The 18926-nt window shown below is 53.5% G+C and overlaps 1 protein-coding gene across 3 annotated transcripts in view; it reads right to left on the bottom strand.

The window, feature by feature from the left end:
* CDK5RAP2 (CDK5 regulatory subunit associated protein 2) overlaps positions 1 to 18926 on the bottom strand; it is a 165866-nt gene that overhangs the window by 34213 nt on the left and 112727 nt on the right. For all 3 annotated transcript variants that reach the window (XM_036022141.1, XM_036022143.1, XM_036022142.1), the window contains 3 exons: positions 13359 to 13935; positions 11404 to 11636; positions 2101 to 2149 (listed from right to left, as the gene is read on the bottom strand). In XM_036022141.1, coding sequence (XP_035878034.1) covers positions 2101 to 2149; positions 11404 to 11636; positions 13359 to 13935 — 859 coding nt within the window. The remainder of the gene's footprint in view (positions 1 to 2100; positions 2150 to 11403; positions 11637 to 13358; positions 13936 to 18926) is intronic.

An 18926-nucleotide genomic window follows, 5' to 3' on the forward strand; every position in this document is an offset into this window, starting at 1 on the left:
CCCCAGCAGGTCCCGATATCACCGTCCTGGCAATCATCTGGTTACTAGCCTGCATTTCCCAAGGGCAACCTGAGCTGTGAGGAAAAACATCCTGAACTCTGTGAAAAGCCCATGTGAATCTCCATTATAGATAAGCTCCTTAATTTAAGCTCTTTTTTTCCTCCCACTTTTCCTATTACTTCTCGTCTCATTATTCATAAGCTCAGACAAGAGCAAAGGACTCCAAAGCTGCAACGCATTCATTAACAGGTAAACACCAGATGCAACTTTGCTCAGACAGCATGATGGATGTGTGGGCTTGCTGCTGCCTTGCAGAAGTGCCGATTGGGCCAAGGACACCCATTTAATTAGCTTGGGAGTGACCCATGCGTGTGCTAAAGCTACAGCTGGGAAAGGTGGAGCGGAGGGAAGAAGCAAACCTGGCAGAGACCGAAGGGGTGACGCGTGGCCGAGCAGGCTGCTCCTGGCCGCCCTCCGGGCCACTGCCCGAGAACCACCACCCCCTTTCAAGGCGGCAAATCTGATCACATCTCGTCCCAACTTCGCCTCTTTAGAAGACTCCCCTCTTCCTACAGAGCAGAGTGCGGGCTCTGCCCGGCCCAGCCAGGCCCTGCCCACCTCTCCAGCCGTGACCCTCACGTTAAATGCACCAGCCACACTGCTCAGAGGGGTGATGTCTCCCCCACCTCAGGTGGGAACGCGCCCAGACAGCCCCAGGCCCCACCCACTCTCAGCCTTGAGATGCCAGCGAAGACTATGTCCAGTCTGGGGGGCCGTCCCCCCCCCCCTGCCTGCCGGTGGGACGTGACCCGTTATTTTCAGGACGGAAGTGCAGGGGTGAACTGGGAATACGGCAGCGGGACAGGAGTGCTTCTTCCAAAGTTACAGAAGCCTGGACAAAAATGCCTCCTCCAGTGACTGCGGCCGCTTCCCTGCCTGCTCGCTCTAATGGCACTGGTGGCTTTCACGATGCCAATGAAAACTAAGATTCTGTACCCCAGACTGGTCTCTGTTTCTTTATTCCCCCCCCCACACACACACAGGAGGCCCAAGGGCTGCTGTCCCAAAGAGGAGGGAAGCGCCCACAGCACTCATACCATTCAGAGCCTTTAACAAGTAAACAGGAGGGCAAGACCTTGACATTTGCAGTTGGCCACAGAGGAAAGCTAAGCAAGTATGCAGCCCCTTTATCCCGCGAATGTCTTCTGAATTCCCACTATGTGCCAGATACCTGGGGCCCGAGCAGGTATAAAGCCATTAAAAACGCAGTGCTTGTGCTCCAAAGGCAATGTGGAATAACAACAACAGCTCAGGCCTTGGAGTACTGTACAACAGGCTCAGGTTCACATCCCACCTCTGCCTCCCAATGGCAAGTATGCAACTGTGACCCTCAGGCTCCTCACCCAAAAATGAGACTACTGCTCCCCTTGTAGGGTCAGAAATACGGAATGCTAATACCCAATTAATGCCAGCTCCTTTCCTCTCTCAAGGAATTCTGGGGGTCAAGGTAAATGCAGCAAGTATGACACAACCATGGGGTGAGTTCTGTAATGTAATGATGTGTCAGGTGCTGCAGGAGGAAGAACTGGTCCTGGGATGTCCTGGAGAGACGGGGTGTCAGGAGGAGCCAGGTGCATGTCCTGCGACCTGACTCTGAAGAAGGAGTTTCCAACCTCAGGAGGGAGAAGGTGGAGTGTGCAGCTGCACCAGGTCATGGCCTGCAGCACAAGCCAGAGAAGGCTGAAGCAGGGATACCCGGTGGAAAGGAAGGATGGGTCAGACTGAGAAGGACCTCAAGGGTCAGGCTAGGGAGTCTGGAATTTACTCCGCAGGTAACCAGGCGCCAGCGGGAGGATGCGTCGTCTGGGTGACACCACCTGACAGAGAAATGCGGCGGGTAACCTACAACAGCTGAGTGAAGGTTGCATGACACGTGGCATGACCCCTTGGTTCTGTGTGGCAATGCATTCTCAGTTTCCTAGGCGTTCCTGCTTCACTAACAAGAAGCAGGGCTGAAGCATGGCAGGGAGCCGCAATACTGCCACAGCCAACAGGCGATCCAAACCCACGGAGTCTCCCGAGCGAGCGCCGCGCACTCACCTCTCCATCAGTTCATTCTGGGCGCCCGTTTCCACTCCTCCCGATTTCCCTGGAAGCAGAGGTAACGTTAAGAAGAAGGAAAACATTTTCAAAGAGTTTTCCCAAGTAATTTCCGGCTCGTACGTTTGCACAGGCACTATTTCATTTGCTGAACCACTCTTTCCAACGACCCTGGGTGTTTAAAGGAGGATTACCAAGAACACAGTTCGGACTACAGACTCCTCATCGCTCATTCTGGTAGGAAAGTGGCAGCGCTGGAGCTGAAGCAATGACGAGGCGCTGCTGGGCGTGGGCCCTCCGTCCTTCTCCAGCCTCTGGCGCCAGCGCACGCAGGCTCTCTGCAGGAAACGGGCTCCGGGAGCGAGAGAGGGGGCGCCCCCGGCAGGACCGCATTCCACTGTCTCTCTGCGCATGTTGGCATGGGTGGCAGGACAGCGTGACTCGATTTTTCACTCCTTACTTCATTGTAAGCATTTCTCTTACCAAATTTGCTTTTGAAACCTCATTTTCTATGACCGCATTAATATTCCGCGTGGTAGATGTACACACACCACAACGTTGCCAGTCCCGTTTTGACATTTTAGGTCATCTCCAATTTTTCACTTTTATAAAAATAAATGAAACAAACATCTTTGGGCATGCGGCTTTATCTGCATTTAAATTATTTCCTTAGGAAAGGCTCTCAGAAGAAGGATTACCAGGGAAAGGAGAACAGCGGAAGAAACCAGTGTCTGTGACAGGGGAGACGACGGAAGAAATGACAAAACAAAGCACAGCCGGGCAGAAGGTCCTCCTCTGTCTCCCGCGTGTTGTCATCCGCTGTCTGAAAGGCAGCACAGGAGCCTGGGTTTCAAAGGGACTAACAACTTTGTTTGAAAAATACTTGAGAACCCTGGAAATTGCAGCCCGGGATGAGCTCTTTGAAGAAACTAATGTGTGGCTAAAGAGAAAACAAACCCTTCTATAGCTGTACTTGAAAAGTGAGCCTATAATTACACCACACCCCACACAGCATTTCTAAAACCACTCCTGAGAGAGGAGTTCTCCGACGCCAGAGCGCACAGGAAAAGACCACCGGGGACGCGCACAGTTGCCCTGTGCCTCAGGGTTCCCGCTGATGAACTCGCCGGGCTGTTCACCCCACCCCCGGCCCCACCCCCGGCCCCACCAGGACCACCACTGGGCCCCGGCTCAGGGCCCTGCACCCAATGCTTGGATGTCACCCTCCCCTGCAGGGTGCTGTCGGGCACCGGCAATGAGTCAGACAGGCCTGAGCAACCAGGAGCCAGGCCCTGAGGATGGTTCCTTAATGTCCTGGACCTCAAACCACCCTCCAGGCCCAGGGTGAGCACCTCCATTTCACAACAAAGAAGCGGCCACCCAGGAGGCTTCACGTTGCCACCCTCTCACGCTGCCACACACGTAGGAGGAATAACGTGTCCACCCTCTCACGCTGCCCACACACTCAGGAGGTGTGGCGTGTCCACCCTCTCATGCTGCCCACACACTCAGGAGGTGTGACGTGTCCACCCTCTCACACTGCCCACACACGCTCATCTACTTTCCTGCTCGCTCCTGGTTCTCGGGGGACGTGGAGACATGGCTGCTGCCAGCTCTACCACACACCTGTGTCCCCCTCCTCGTGCTCACGTCCTGCAGTGACGGGGTGTTCTGGTCCCCGAAAGGCAGAAGGGGGCTGACAGGCCTCTCCCATAGGGGATGCTTTCCAGGGCTCCTCCACCTTCCTGTCCTCTACATTCCTCCTTAAGGGGGTGGGGAGAGAATCTATAACGGACTGAGTCAGAGTCCAAGACCCTGACTGCAAGTCCCAGGCTGCAGGACCACCCGGCACAGGTGAACACAGGCGGGCACAAGCACACGCCCACAGAACAACGCAGACTGCGCTTCTCATCTCACACCTACACGGGGGCTGCTCACCAGCATTCCTCGACGGCCTGGTTTCGGCCCCATAGATGCCGAGGAGGGGCCTTCTGCCACAGCCCAGCCTTCCACAGAGCTCAGGCACTGCACACTCACTGGCCAGGCCAACAGTAACTCCGGCTTCACACTCACCACTGCCCTGCAGGAGCACAGACGCCCCCTCAGGAACTCCGCGGGGCGGCAGACCCTTGGTCTGGGGCAAGCTTTAGGCATCCCTGAACTGATCTTAAGACCATAAAAAACTCTCCCTGACTCCTAACAAAGCCCATGACCACAGAAGGAAGAGTCCAGACACTACCAGCAGCATGGGTTTCCTCCTCTTCAAATGAGAGATGCTTGGAGGAGCTAGTAAGGACCCAACAACTGCACCCCAGCCGCCACCCCCGATCACAACAGTGCTCTTTAAAACCCAAAGCAGAAACTGCTACTGCGAGGTGAGCAAGGAGGTCATCAGGGCCGATGCACCGACTTTCGTGGTGGAAACTGCCTGCACACAGGTGACAAGGTACCACCTGTCAGGCAGGTCCAAGCGCTGAGGAAGGATGTTGTGAACGCACTGCTCCCACCTCTCAGGTAAGTCTTACCACTCTCCCTAAAAGCTGTGTGGCCGTGAAGGGACTTCGCCTTCCCAAAGAGAAGGACACTTGGTTACCCAGTTCATACTTGAACAAGCAAGAGATTACCATGCAGTAGGGGCTCGCACCCGGTGACCCGCCTTCTGCTCCCTCTCTGCACCCATCCATCCGGCACACATCCGGCACACTGCCGCCACTTAAAAAGCCCCTTTGCAAACCTCCCCAGCTCAAATCCATCACCACCCAGAACTAAGTTCGAACATCGGAGCCTGGCACCTCTTGCCGACCCAAATGTCTCCCCCTTTCTGTCTCACAGCAACTCCTACTCAGGGTTACAATGCTCCCCCAGGTGCCTGTGCTAGACCCTGGGGGCACAGAGAGGAGGGCGGAGCCACCCTGCCGCCTGCAGTGAGTCCCCAGCTGAGGGGGGTGATGGACCCAAAGGCAACCACACCGCAGGGCTGAGACAAAGGGCAGCTGGGAGGGTACAGAGAGGAACCGAACACAACCAACCTGAGCCAGGGGGACAATGCAGAGGAGGTGACAGCTGAGCTCTACCTGTAAGGCAGGAAAGCACTGCTCTGCAAAGATAAGCAGCTACGGGGCTACCTGGAGTCAGATCACAGCAGGAGACAGGAAGAAAAAGCCCTCCCTGTTCTCTGATAGCCTGGCTCGCTGTGCGGACCCAACTTGCACATCCCTCTACTGCTCCTGCTGCCCTTCCCCAACAACCATGAACCCCTTCCACTGCGAGGGCCAAGACCCAACACCCTTTCCTCCTGGAGGTCCTGCCTTCGGGGCTCAGAGGTGCCTCCTGATGGGCTCACGTCGTGTGTGAGATGGGGCGGGGGGGGGCGGGTTTGCATCCAAGGGCCCTCTGGAATGAGGGGTCCCCCTGGAACACCACGCACAGCTCCCAGCACTGCCCTCAGATGCTGATCGGGCACTGCCTGTCCTGCCCCTCCCTTGCTCGAAGGCCAGGACAAGGTAAGGCCCTCTTCTGCCAGGAGCTTACGCTCTGAGGAAGTAAAGTGTGTCCACAAGAAACCATTGCTGGGACCTCCTGAGCCCCCACCGTTGGCCAGGCCACCCTGCAAAACAGGTGCTGCTCCCTCACAGAGGACACTGATCCCTTAACCGTAAAAACGGGATCTAAGCCCAAGCCCGCTGGGCTCCAAGGCTCTGGTTCTTCCCACCCCAGCACCGGGCCTCTGTCACAAGCCCCGGAGTGACTGTCATCGGGGAGCTTCGCACAACCCAGAGGTAACTGGTTCCGCCGAGTCAGCTGTGACTCTGAGCAACGGACTGCCCCCGTGAGGGCCAAGGGCCTCGCACCAGCCAGGCGGTCCTGAGGGCTGCGCCCCCCACCCCCCACAGGAACAGACTCGAGGGGACACTCGGGTCGTGGAGCCACGCACGCGTGCCGAGCTGAAGCTTCGGGGTGAACAGGGAAAGCCCCCTGGAAGGTAGGCAGACTCTCTAGAAGTGGGCCAGGAGGAAAAGCCTTCTGGAAAAGGGGCTGGTTCGAAGAGAGTCACAGAAGTGGGGAAAGGCAAGGCCTGGCCCACAGAAACATTTGACCCGGACACCTCAGTGGACAGGGGTGTGAGATGGACGCCGTGGTGGCCCGGAGGTCCGGCTGCGGACACCAACTGCCCGGGCTCAGATCCAGACTCGGCCACTTCCCGTGCGACCCTGAGCAAACACATCAACCTCTCCGTTCCTCCCTCATTAAATGAAGATGAATGCTGCCTCCTCACAGGCTGAGAACAATGCCCAGCATATAAGAAGCACTCGTTAGAGACCAGCCCTCCTCCCCGTTTCTCCTTATCATCATCATCATCATCATCATCATTTAGAGGTCAGTGATCTTCATCATCATCATCATCATCCTCATCTAGAGGTCAGTTATCACCATCATCATCATCATCTAGAGGCTGGTGGGCTGGGAAAGGCGCACTGCTGCGAAAGGCCTTAAAAGAAGTGGGCGTGCCAGGCTCGCCCTGCAGGCGAGGGAGAGCCAGGGGCAGGGACCCCGCAGCTGTCTTCTGGTTGGGTGGCCAAGCCCTAGCACACACGGGAGCTCCCTGAGGAAGGGGCCGCTCCCAGTCGTCCGTGCGCCTCCCCGGGGCTTACTCAAACACGCCGGAGACAAACACCGCCTCCTGACCCACGCCGCTGGGCCTGGGAGGCACCGCACACCAGGAAATGGTGGAGCACCTGAGACTGCAACACCAGTTCTTGATCTACTTCAGGGCTCGACCTGTTCTAAGAAATCTAGTTGAGACCCTCACCCCGGAAAAACGCACACACTCACGAAACCTGCAGGGCCCAACCCAGCGCTTGCAGGTCTAGGCCCCACAATGCTTGTCATTACAAGCGTTACAACACCACACTGTGCAAATACTTGTTGGGTTGAACCCATTAAAGATTAACAAAGAAACAGCAAGGATATGCACAAAGAACTCCAGTACAGTGTCCACTGCAATAACCCCAAACGGAGAACCACCGAAATGTCCATCTAATGGGCAATGATTAAATAAATGATCGCACACTCATACAAAAGCATGCTCTGCAACAACCAGCACTTACAATGTAGATCAACGTTTATTATCTATAATTGAACAAAGGGAGAGATGGCAAACAGTCCTACTACCAAAAAAATGCAAATATGTATTAAAAAGGTCTGAAAATATAAACTCCGGGGTGTTCATGTTTTGCTATATAAATGATGCAATTACAGGAGTTATCTGCTTATCTGTTACTCCACAATAAACATGTACTGCTTTGTATTAATAAAAAAAGACTATATTTAAATTTTTGAAGAACTCACGCTATGCAACTGCCTCCGATACAAAACCGCTTTGTGAGAAGCTCACTTCATAATTCAGGAGCCAGACCCCTTCGACAGCATCTAGGAAAGACACACCTGTGCTGCATTTTTTTCCCCAAGAAAAAAAGGCGCAGTGAGGCCCCTGAGACCTTTATGCCTTTTGGAGAAGAAAATAAAGTCCCGTTTGCACTGTCTGCCAAGCCTGTAACACTTGTGCTTTTCAGGAAACAAAGAGTGAGACCTCCCTGGGCTTGTCAAGGTAAATAACTAGGAAATAAATCAAGGGGGGTGGCTGCACACGAGAGGGAGGGCAGCTGGCGCAGGGCCCTCCCTCTCTCAGCCCCCACTGCCTAGGGCGGGGAGAGGGCTTGCAGGAAGGAAGGAGACAGATGGAAAGCCATCTCGGGCCTGGGAGATCAGCTCCATCTTGAGGACTCGGTAACTTCTCCAATAATAAATGAAAAATAGCTTACTTGGAAAACCTCAGCCAGAAGGACGCAGATCTCATAAAGCTGGGGAAAGCCAAGTGCTCCTACGCCCTGGCGGCCCTCAAAGGTCCCGCAGACTGGGAACCAGAGAAGTCAGTCTGCAATGGGCCGCACTGCTGGGCTCTTTCAAAACCAGGAACAACAATCCCTGGGCCCAGAGGCCAAGCTACCCCGTATTCCGTCTTGGAATTGAAATGAACATATGAGGACCTTCACGAACCATCTGTACCATACGCACAGAGAGAGGAGGACCGAGGTCAAGACCGGGTTCTGCCAAGTCAGCTGTGACTCTGAGCAACTGACATGCCTCTTGAGGGCAGAGTTCCCCGCTCCAGCCAGGCTGTCCTGAGGACTGCACCCCCCAACCCCCACAGGAACAGACACGAGGGGGCATTCGAGACGTGGAGCCATGCACGCGTGAGTGCTTCCCGTCCGTTATTTAATGTAACCCTTGCAACTCACAAAGGCAAGCCTTAGAACTTGGGCGGAGAAGGGACTGGCCCGCTCCCATTTGAAAGGCTCCCTGACTACTGTGTGGAAATGCACAGTGGCGGGACAAGGTGGAGGTGCGGACCCAGGGAGGAGGGGAAGGGGGAGGAAGAGGGGTGGCGAAGGCGACCTGGAGCCCAGGTGGGGAAGACTGGTCTGTGATCTGGAACACACTTTGGAGGGACAGCTCCCCAGGGGCAGCCAGCGGGCAGCCAGCGGGTTTGAGTAAGACGCAGCCTGAAAACCGCTCGATCGCTGGAGTCAGCGAGTGGAGGCCGTCAGTGACCGTGGCAAATGCCGCTGGCTGTCTGAGGGCCCCATTCCAGCGGGTTTAAGGAAAGGCACAAAAATAAAGACTGCATAGAAACAATTTAAAAGAATAAAAGTTGTAACTTTGGAACCACCTTAATGTTACTCATATTTTAAAAATAAAATTAAGTTAAATCAATAAGGGTAGGGGAACCCTAAAACTAGATACAAATGGAAGCAAAAAAAATTTAACTGTATTTCAAATGAATAATGTAACAAGACTGCAGAAACGATGAAACCAAATAACTAAATTCAATACCTGACTAAACGCCCTTCGCCTAAAGACAAAAATCACTATAAACAAATCTTAACTGTCTCAGCTTTGTTCTTCACCGTGGTGCGAGCGGAGCGGTTCTGGACTCTGTGGGTGTGACAGAATTGAGCAAACGCGCAGACACGCCGATGCCGTGAGAGCCGGGAGAGGGGGACACAAACACGGAAGCGAGAAGGGCAGGAAAGACCACAGCGGGTGTGACTAGGAATTGGGGGTACCGCTGTGATTTTAAAATGTATTATGCATTTTTAAATATACATCCTTTTTATACATGTATATATATTTTGTGTGTGTGTGTGTGTGCGTATGTGAACTGCCTGCTGCCTGCTAACGGACCTAGAAACAGTGGCACGGCCACAGCGATAAACACAGGCGGCACCAACTCGGGGTTCTTAAGTGGCGCTGCCCTTTAAAGTGAACCAGGGCTAATAGAGAGATGGCTGACGGCTGATTGAGGGGCAAGGACAGTAGAAGAGGAGCTTGGAACATCTGTTTTGTGCCAGAATGTAAGAAAGTTTGCCCCCAAAAGATGGGAGATACATCAAAAGGAACTGCCACCTGCCGATTCTGGAACACTTTTGAGCATTGATATGAGTGACAGAGTGGATAATAAGTAGTCCACTGAAAAAAGAAAGAATCGGCCCTGGCTGGTGTGGCTCGGTGGATTAAGTGCCGGCCTGTGAGCCAAAGGATCACCAGTTCGATTCCCAGTCCGGGCACATGCCTGGGTTGGGGGCCAGGTTCCCAGTTGGGGGATGTAGGAGAGGCAACCACACATCGATACTTTTCTCCCTCTCTTTCTCCCTCCCTTCACCTCTAAAAATAAATAAATAAATAAAATAAAAAATAAAGAATATCCAAGTCAACACTGATAATAAACAAACAACAAATACATAAATAAAAGGAGGTAAAGGGAGAATCTATTCCTATAACAGATGCCACGTAATAAAAATGAAGAAGGAACGACACCACTAGAAAATAATCACCATGCTGCCATCATCGTGGTGCTTACTGACCAGGGCAAGAACCATCAGTGGATGGTAAATCTCACAGGTACAAGTTTGAGGAGCAATGAAATACTTACAGAGTCACACAGTATCCCCCTTTAATGATGTTTACATTACACAGGGAAATACTCTTAACTTAGAGTGAAGAAACCTGATGCACATTACCTTAACCAGTGATCAAAGTTAATGCCACCCAAAACGAGACAAACTGCTACTGGGGACCCCGTAACATGACACCAGGAGGACACAGTCGTTTGTGCAGTGCTCCCGCCCAAACCACGTGACTCGTCCCATCTAATCAGGAGGACACAAGAGATGACCCTGAATGGAGGCCGGCCTGAACTCTCAAAAAGTGTCAGTGCCACGAAGGACAAAAGGTGAACTGCTCCGGACTGAGGGACACCGCAGGAGCCACGACAACTGAGCGCAGTGTGGGGACTGGCTCAGGATCAAGACAAAGCTCCCATGAAAGACCTTCTTTTCTGAATACTGTGCGACTCCGTCAACACCAAGAGACAAGACTCATCTATGCAAAGTTCAGAGCTGTGGTTGCCTGTGGGATCGTAAAAGACATCCTTGAATCAGCTAGTGAAATTTGACTCCAGACTACCTATTACAAAATACCATTTCCTGATTTTGTTAATTGTGGTTAAGAGAATGGCCTTGCTCTGAGTACCTAGGTGGACTGATGAACACGACATCATCAATCCACCCTCACAGGGTCAGGAAAAAATGAATGTGCGTGTGCACATGTATGTGTTTGTGTGTGTCGGGAGAGAGAAGCAATGGGGCAAAACACCAACCACTGACAACGCTGCCAGGAGGGTACACGGGAGTTCTGTGTTGCAGTCTCAGAAAATTGCAGATTATTTTTTAAAACATTTTAATGCAGTAATATTTACTAAGTTAGTAATATTAATTAAAGCACCTAGCATACAGCAAATGGTTAGCAAAGGTTTTCTTTCATCCTTCCTCTGACCACCTCAGACTCTCAAATATATTTTTCAACCCATAAAAGATCTGTTCATTTTGGTTTGTTTGTTGTCGCCAATATTTAAAACTCATGAGTATTCACCCCCCCCCTCCCCGAGACATCCCAACCGCCACCTTCTCTTGAAAGGACGGGGACAGAAACCATGCGGCAGGTGCCGAGGGGCGGCCCCTCTCGGCCGGCTCCTCTGTGCCTCCCCAGCCCGGCCCCGGGGCAGCCGCACGAACCCAGGCTGGGGGCAGCGGCAGCCAGTGTGGCCTTGCTGTCACCTCGTCAAAGCAGAGGGCGGCAGGTACGTAGGGCCCAGGAGGAGCTGGCTCCCCCTGGACCCTCCAGGAAGTCCTGGGCCGATGGTGACGGATGTGCCTCAGGGCTCGGAGGGCCTCGCCCACTTACCGCCGAGAAACAGCCTCTCCAGTCTCCCCAGCAGCGCGGCGCACTGGTTCAGCTGCTCCCGGAAGCCCGCGGCCACGTAGCGGTCCACGTCGCTGGCCTGCAGCAGCTCCTCGAACGCCTTGATCATGGTGCTCGCGTGTTGACGACAGATGACACAGATGTCACGGCTGTCCTTAATCTGCTGCCGCTGAAGGGAGAGCTCCCTGGCCTGGGACTGCACTAATGAATTGTATCTGATAAAAAGGGGGAAAGAAAGTGCTTGTACCATTTTGGAATTGAGTTTTTGTGACCTTAGCGCTAATTGGAAGAATGACAAGAGCACCATTTTTAAAAGCCTGCAGCTGTACAACTATATACACTTTTAGAAAAATTGAAACTGTACAAGGTCACTCCTTCGACTTCAAAACAGCCAACAAATGCTGGAACAAAGGTTCCTCCGCAATATTTCTAACCTTATGAAGCCCCCAATTAAAGTAAGATTGGCAAGGACTCAGGAGAACAATCAGTTTCCCTACGCTCTTCAAAAATCTTCTTCTGAATTGTAGAAACAAGTGCCCGAGGGTCAGGGAAGCTACCGCAAATTCTCAGGAAGAGCAACAAAAGGAACTGCGGGCAGGAAAACAAAGGTGGGACTCCCTACCCTCCACAGAGACTCGGGGGAGGGATCGGGATCCTAACCACCATTCATGGAGGGGCTACCACCTGTCAGTCACTGTAGTAGGGGATTTCTGTACCACATCTGATCCTCCCAATCTTCCAACAAATGCACGAACCTCCCCTTTTACAGACGAAGAAACTGACTCTCCACGATCGCAGCTAGTTACACAGGGAGGATTTCGGATGCAAACCAAGCCCGTGCCGTCTGCACTAGTACCTCCTGACACCCCACCGCGGCTTCCCCTGCAGTCCTCGGGCAGCGAGCGGGAGGCACTGAGGAAACCACGGGTTAAGGAAAGAGCGGCTCACAGACACCGTAGCCGCAGCGACCTGGCTCTCGAGTGGCTGGGCAGAGACACTGACCCCTCAGTTCAAAGGGTTACCCGTCCCTGAAACGATAACGTGTACGTGACTGCTGACTCCCTGGCCCCACGTGTGCACATGCAGAAGCAGGACAGCGGGACCGCAGCGGGGGGTTGGCGAATGGATGAGAAGGAGCCGAGAACCAGAGGGGGGTGATGTGGGCCTGACCCCAGCCAAAGGCTCTGTGAACCTCCTCAGGCAGTTCAAGGTCACCCCTCAGAGGCTCTGTTTCCTCATCTACAGAAACACACTTCATGACACCTCCTCCTCGGGGGACTCTGAGGGTTAAATAAGAAAAGTGCCCGACTGAAGTCCAGACACAACTGCTTTTCCACAGAGAGGAGCTTCCTTCAGTATCGTCACTTGGGGAGTTCTGAAAAATCCACTCTGGCCCCTGACAATGTGTGTGTCTCAAATTAGCGGCAAATGAAGGTCCGCTTCACAAACGATCACATTTTCGCCACATCTCATGAAGCAAAACGGTATGTACCCAGGCCCATAAAACATATCTCCATGACCTAAGAATTCTCCTCTTTCAACGCCCGCTTGTTTCTCTGAAATGACCTCAAAGGGTAAAGACACGGGAAATATTTCTATTCTTCCCACTCTCCTAGGACACTTTTCAGTCCTGCAACACAATAAGCCAGGAGTGAACACTGTCGTTCAGCAAACACACTATATAAATCACCGAGTGACTGGTGTGAAACATTCACCCTGAATCCCCAGCCACAGGAGGGCAGCATCTGCCCCGCCGGCCCCAGAGGACACAAGGCCATTCTCTGCGGCCTCACTGCTCCGCAGGGCCTCGCTGCCCTCACCAAGCCCCGCAGTCCTCGCCCCAGGCCGTGGCCCCTCTTAGATCGCGGGCTCCGACCTTCTGGCAGCAGAGGGAAAGTGCAGGCCTAACAGTGGGAGAAGACAGAGGTGGGCAGTACCTCGAGGGCGAGAGATCTCTGAACTTATTCTGCAGGTTGTGGATCTCACTGAAAAGTTCCATGTTCAAGTCCTGCTCCTTCTGCAGCTCACAGTCCCGCTCTCCTCGCTGCTGCTCGAGGCTCCCCAGCAGCCCGCTGTCAATCATCTCCGGGGCCGGCGGACAGAGGATTTTCATGTGCTTCACGTAGCGTACTTGGTGCAAACTCGAAAAGGTCATTTCTTCCTCGTCGGTACCATCCCTGGGCTTGCTGGAGCCATCCTGGGCCCCTTCTGTCCCACACAGAACTGTGATAATGGCCTCGCTGCACCGGGAGTGCTTCTGCAGCTGAAACAGGAAGTTCCGGTAGCCCTCGAGCTCAGTTTCCAAGTCACCGATTTTCTGTTTTAAGTTTTCCGTATCATCTGAAGTACCGATGTTCTCAGACTGATCGGTTGCAATGGCACTGACCTTAGGGGAAAGCTGACCCTTAGAACTCAGATAGGGAGCTACTGACGTTGGGCCCCAAACATCTTCAGAAGGATCCTCTTTGCCCGTTGGCGAGACGGCAAGGCCACTGAGCTGGTCGATTTCAGGGTCTGAAAATCGAACACATTTAGGTCAGTATCTCCTTTGATGAAATCCGCCCCCCTCTGCCCTCCCTCACTGACACCACCAAGCGGAGGCCACTGCAAGAGCCTCCCTGACTGCCAGCTTCCCTCTCGGCCCACCCCCTTCCTCAGAGCAGCTGTCTCACGGAAGTGAATTTGACCTTGGCAACCACCCTCCCGCCACCAAACACTGATCGGCATCCCCACTGTCTTGAGGACCAAACCCAAACTCCCCCTCACAGCATCTGAGACGCCCCCCAGGATCTAGTTCCAAGCAATCTTTTCTGGAACGCCTTCTGGCACCACCCGTGGCGATGCCCTGCTTCCCATAATCCTCCCCCACACCCGGCTGGTTCACGCCTCCATGCTTTCTGCACGTGTGTTTCCCTCTGCCTGGGACACACTCGGCCCATCTGCTCCACTCCTACTCAGTGAACTCCTACCCGTCCTTCCACGCCCAGATCTCATTTCCTTCCTCTGCAAGTTCCTCTCCAAACTACGCAGAACAGTCCCTCCCATCTGTGCTTCCACAGCACCTTACATACACTGCCCAGGACAAATGCACTCCATGCCCAGTGCTCGTGGAGGAGTTACAATTGTCTCTTTAAATGTATTTATGTAGCTGTTAGTGATGTGGATTCTCTCCCTCCCTGGCCTTTCACCTTTACGTTCTCAGTGCCTAGTACAGTGCCTAGCTGCACCAGGAGTCAATAAAGGTCTGATAAACATCGAGGACGGAGGGAAGTACGGCTGAAGAGCAGTAACTCTACAACCCACCCAGGTGAGTCGTCTTCTCATTCCCACATGCGCCAGCTGCCGGGGGATGCCACAGAGCCCCTGAGGTGAGCTGTCCCAACGGCTCACAGCCCTTCCAGGACACACCTCCTTATGGCTGCTTTAAGGCCCCAGGGACGCGGCCATCCTCGTTGGAGAGGCGCTGCAGAAACACATGGCTTTGGAGCCAGAGGGAAGTTGGGTCACACCCAGCCTCGCCACTTGCTGGCTGCACACTGTTAGGCGAGTGACTCGCTAACCCACAGCCTCCGTTTCCCCAGAGATGCCTCACATACATCCTGCTGTGAGGCTCCAAGCTCAGGCCCGAGCCTAGCACATCTGTCCTTAACCACGCACCACACTGCCTGTGGTCCAGGGAAAGCCCCGCTCAACATGAACAGCTGTCTGAATACTTCAGAGGCAGCAACATTTAAGAAAAACCCATCTCTGAAGTCAAACAGACTTGGTGTCAAACTCTGCCTCTGCCATCTACTTCCTCACCACTTAGTCAGTCACATGAACTCCGGCAAGTTCCTTAACCTGCAGAACAGGAAGAACACTGGTCACTAAGAAGGGCTGTGTTTGTTTTGTTTTAGGATGGGACGGCATCTGCAAAAAGGTTAGCGGTTCTGGTACAAAGTAGGGGAGAAACCCAACTAACATTAACACCCTTTGCTTCCCTGAAACTGTTCGAGGACGGGCAGGACGCCTATCACGGGAGGCCTTCCAGCACCGACCGTGGACTTGGAAAACGCCGTGGGTTGGACACGGTGCCTGAGGCACCGTCCCAGGGAGAAAAGCCCACAAAAGTCCTTGTCGGACTGCATACTCCAGTGTCTGGGTTCTGCAACTGCTCCTCACGGCTCTTAAATCCATTCTTGTTTCTCTGCTCCCAATGAAAATACCATAAAATGAACCTTTTTATTTTAGAAAGCAGCTGCTACCTGACCTAAAGGAAACCTTCCTGATGCAGTATTCTTACTGTACAAAATCTGTTCTGATCACTGGTCTCTGAGGTCCTCCAGGGGAAAGACCGTCTCGTTCATCTCTGTGTCCCCAGTGCCTGGCACAGGGCCTGGGGCAGAGGAGGGACTCGGGAGGTGCTGCTGGCTGAGGGAGGAGGAGAGAGACAGAGGGAGGGCCCCCAGCAAGGCTCTGTTCCCCACTGCATCACCCTCCAAGACAAGGAAACAGCTTTGCTGTAACCACCGTATGATTATGGAATTTCATGGCAAGGAGCACTGTTCACTCGTGAGAATGAAGATCAGCTCTGATGAGTTCTGTTAAGCAATCATGAGGCAGAGGCCAATGTAGGAGCCATACAAACGTCCTTCTGGAATAGAGACGAAGGCCGGCTCCAATGTTTGGCTACACCCACGCTCGCGCCCCAGCCCCCAGAATGGCTGGGAGGGTGTGTGCGCTCATGCTCACTGCACTTTAAACTCTGCTCCTCCGGGACAACCAACCTAACATCCAGATACTCGACACTCATCAATTTGACTCCTGAAGTGCCCCTAACCTGCAGCAAGTTGGGGCTCAGCAGAGGTAAGGGTCCGACGTCCAGGTTCCAGCGCGGACACGGCAATGCAGCCATGCGCTTCGCTGCTCCGTGGCCCTCGGTGAAGTTCCAGAGGAGATGCTGCCGTTTTTCATTTAAAAGTCACTGCCCGGGGGTGTGGGAGAGGGAGGACTGCGCCATGGGTGCACGGCGTGAACCTGCACGCTCAGGACATACAACTCTGTGCCGGGCCCAGGCTCCCGGCACCTCCCACACTGCCCACTTGACCTTCCTAACAACCCGTGAGGCACCACTAGTGTCCTCGCTCTGCAGAAGAGGAGACGAGGCTTAGAGAGAGAAGAACCTGCCCAAGGCTCAGGGCGCGTGAGCAGCACAGCCCCACTCTGGATGCCACGTCCCTCCTGCAACCAGGGTCTGACTCCTATGTCAGGGGCGCAGGAGCAAGGAGTGACACTCCTCAGCCCTCAATGGGAATCCCCTTCATTCACCTCCCACCTGTCCACCCAGGGGCTACCGAAGAAGAAACGGCAGGGACGGCGTCATGCACAGTGCCCAGCCTTGCAGAGCACAGCCAGGGAGCCAGTCAGCTCAAGACCGAAATATGGAGGGGGGGGGAGGGGCTCATGGGAGTGTCTAAACAACCAAGGGGATTCAGGAAGACCTCATCTGAAGTGACCTTTAAGCGAGGCCTGAAGGAAGAAGGAGGTGTCAGCTAGGCAAGAACTAAAGGGGGAAATTCAGCAGAGAGGCAGCAGCATGTGTAAAGGACCGTTTATTTGCATTATAGGAAATACTGCAGTTCTAGAACTTTCTACAACTTGTCTAAGGCGTACTTTATGACCTGGTAGAGTGGCTTTTCTCCTCAGAGCCCAGAACGCTCAGAGCACGCGACCACGTTTCCCCCGCGCGGAGCAGAGGCACTGGGACAGCAGACACCGCCGGGGGGCGGGGCCCACAGCCCAGCGTTTCCCCAGAGACCGGCATTCTCACAGCCACCCCATGAAACATCTAGGATTCCTGAAGACAGTCATTTCTTACAGACTGATGGCGATTTTTCTTAAATAAAGGAGGTGGGGAGATCTAAGGTACAACAAAAAATGGAAGCACTGGTTTACACTGATTGAATGGGAACATGAACATTGTTATATTATCCTTCGTGCTTATCTCTGTTTACAATAATTCATAATTTCAAGAAAAAAAAGATACAACTTACCTGGGGCCTCACTCACATCTCCGTACCTTTCCCACTGACGTGCCCAGCCAACCCCACAAAACAGGTGTTGGCTGGGGCTCACCTCTGACCCTTCCTCCCAGGCAGCCAGGGCTGACTGTGCGCACCGAACGGTCAGCACCACGGAGAGCGCCGGCCGGCCAAGGGGCGGACATCGCCGGGTCCTTCTGGGCTGAACCGCCGGAACCCAGCCCGCTGCCCAGGAGAAGAGTGTCTGACCGATGGACTGGGCAGCTCGGACAGACGTCCCACTGGACCCTGACTCACCCCCTCCTTACCAGCTCGGGGACCCGGGACCAATTCTTTCTAAAAACCTCAGCTTCCTCATGTGTTAAACGGGAACGATGATGGTGCCTGGAGATGGCTGCTGCAGAGCCGTCCGTAACAAATTAGTAATAATTTTCACATAAGACACCGCAAATGGTGCCTGGCACACAGTAGGTGTTCAATACACAGAGGGGTTGAATTCTGAGTGGTCTCGTAACTGCTTTGCTGATCACTGTCATTGTCCCTTCCCTCGTTTCTCCAGACACAGGGCGTGGTTTTAATTCCCGTTTGCTCTCCTGGTATAGGCTGCTCCCACAGGGGGCTGGGTTACAGGCATCCACGAAGAGAACAAAAAATAAATAAAAACACAGGCTTGAAACTTAGCCAAGCAACTGAGAAGAACACAAAGATACAACAGGGAAATAAAAACACTGGGGAGGCAAAATGCAATTTATAAGATAAAATTAATCTATTGAGCTGCCATAACAGGACATAAAAAGCATAAATATACTGCAGCTTGTCTGAAATGGTTTAAGTCCAGGCTCTCAAAAAACTGGGAGTGAGAAAATGAATTCTAGAGACTCATGCCCACCTCTCCCACGAGAGAGGCCCCAGCGTCTTCTGGGCAACTTTGGGAAGAAGTACCACTTGGCTGAGGCGCCCTGGGGTCTGAGCAAGAAGTGAAAACATTGTTAAGCCCTGGCCAAGTGGCTCAGTTGGTTGGAGCATTGTCCCATACACCAAAAAGGCTGCAGGTTCGATCCCCAGTCAGGGCATGTAGGAGAAGCAACCGATCAATGTTTCTCTCTCAGTCTCTCTCCCTTTCTCTCTAAAAATCAACAAGCATACTTGGGGCGAGGATTAATTTTAAAAAATCGTAAGTGCACATGGCAAGCCCTCGGCACAGTGCCAGGGCGTCTGTTTGGCTGAGTCACCTTTACCATAAAAACCTTTCCTCTCTGAAGGGTCCCCACCTCCTGACCCACACTGATTTAATTAGTGACTCCCACCCCGAGAGACAGGGAGTCCCCAGAAGGCAGACTCTCTCCCAGTCCTCTCTTGGTCTCCCACACCCGGCGTGCGAGGCTGGGGGCCCAGGAAGTGCACAGGAAGTGCTCAGGAACACTTACTGCACAGGCGAAGAGACGCCCGCATGGGGCGGGTGAGTGGATGGAGAGAAGGGAGGGG

Source organism: Phyllostomus discolor, chromosome 3 (genome assembly GCF_004126475.2).
Source record: "Phyllostomus discolor isolate MPI-MPIP mPhyDis1 chromosome 3, mPhyDis1.pri.v3, whole genome shotgun sequence".
Classification (NCBI taxonomy): Eukaryota; Metazoa; Chordata; class Mammalia; order Chiroptera; family Phyllostomidae; genus Phyllostomus; species Phyllostomus discolor.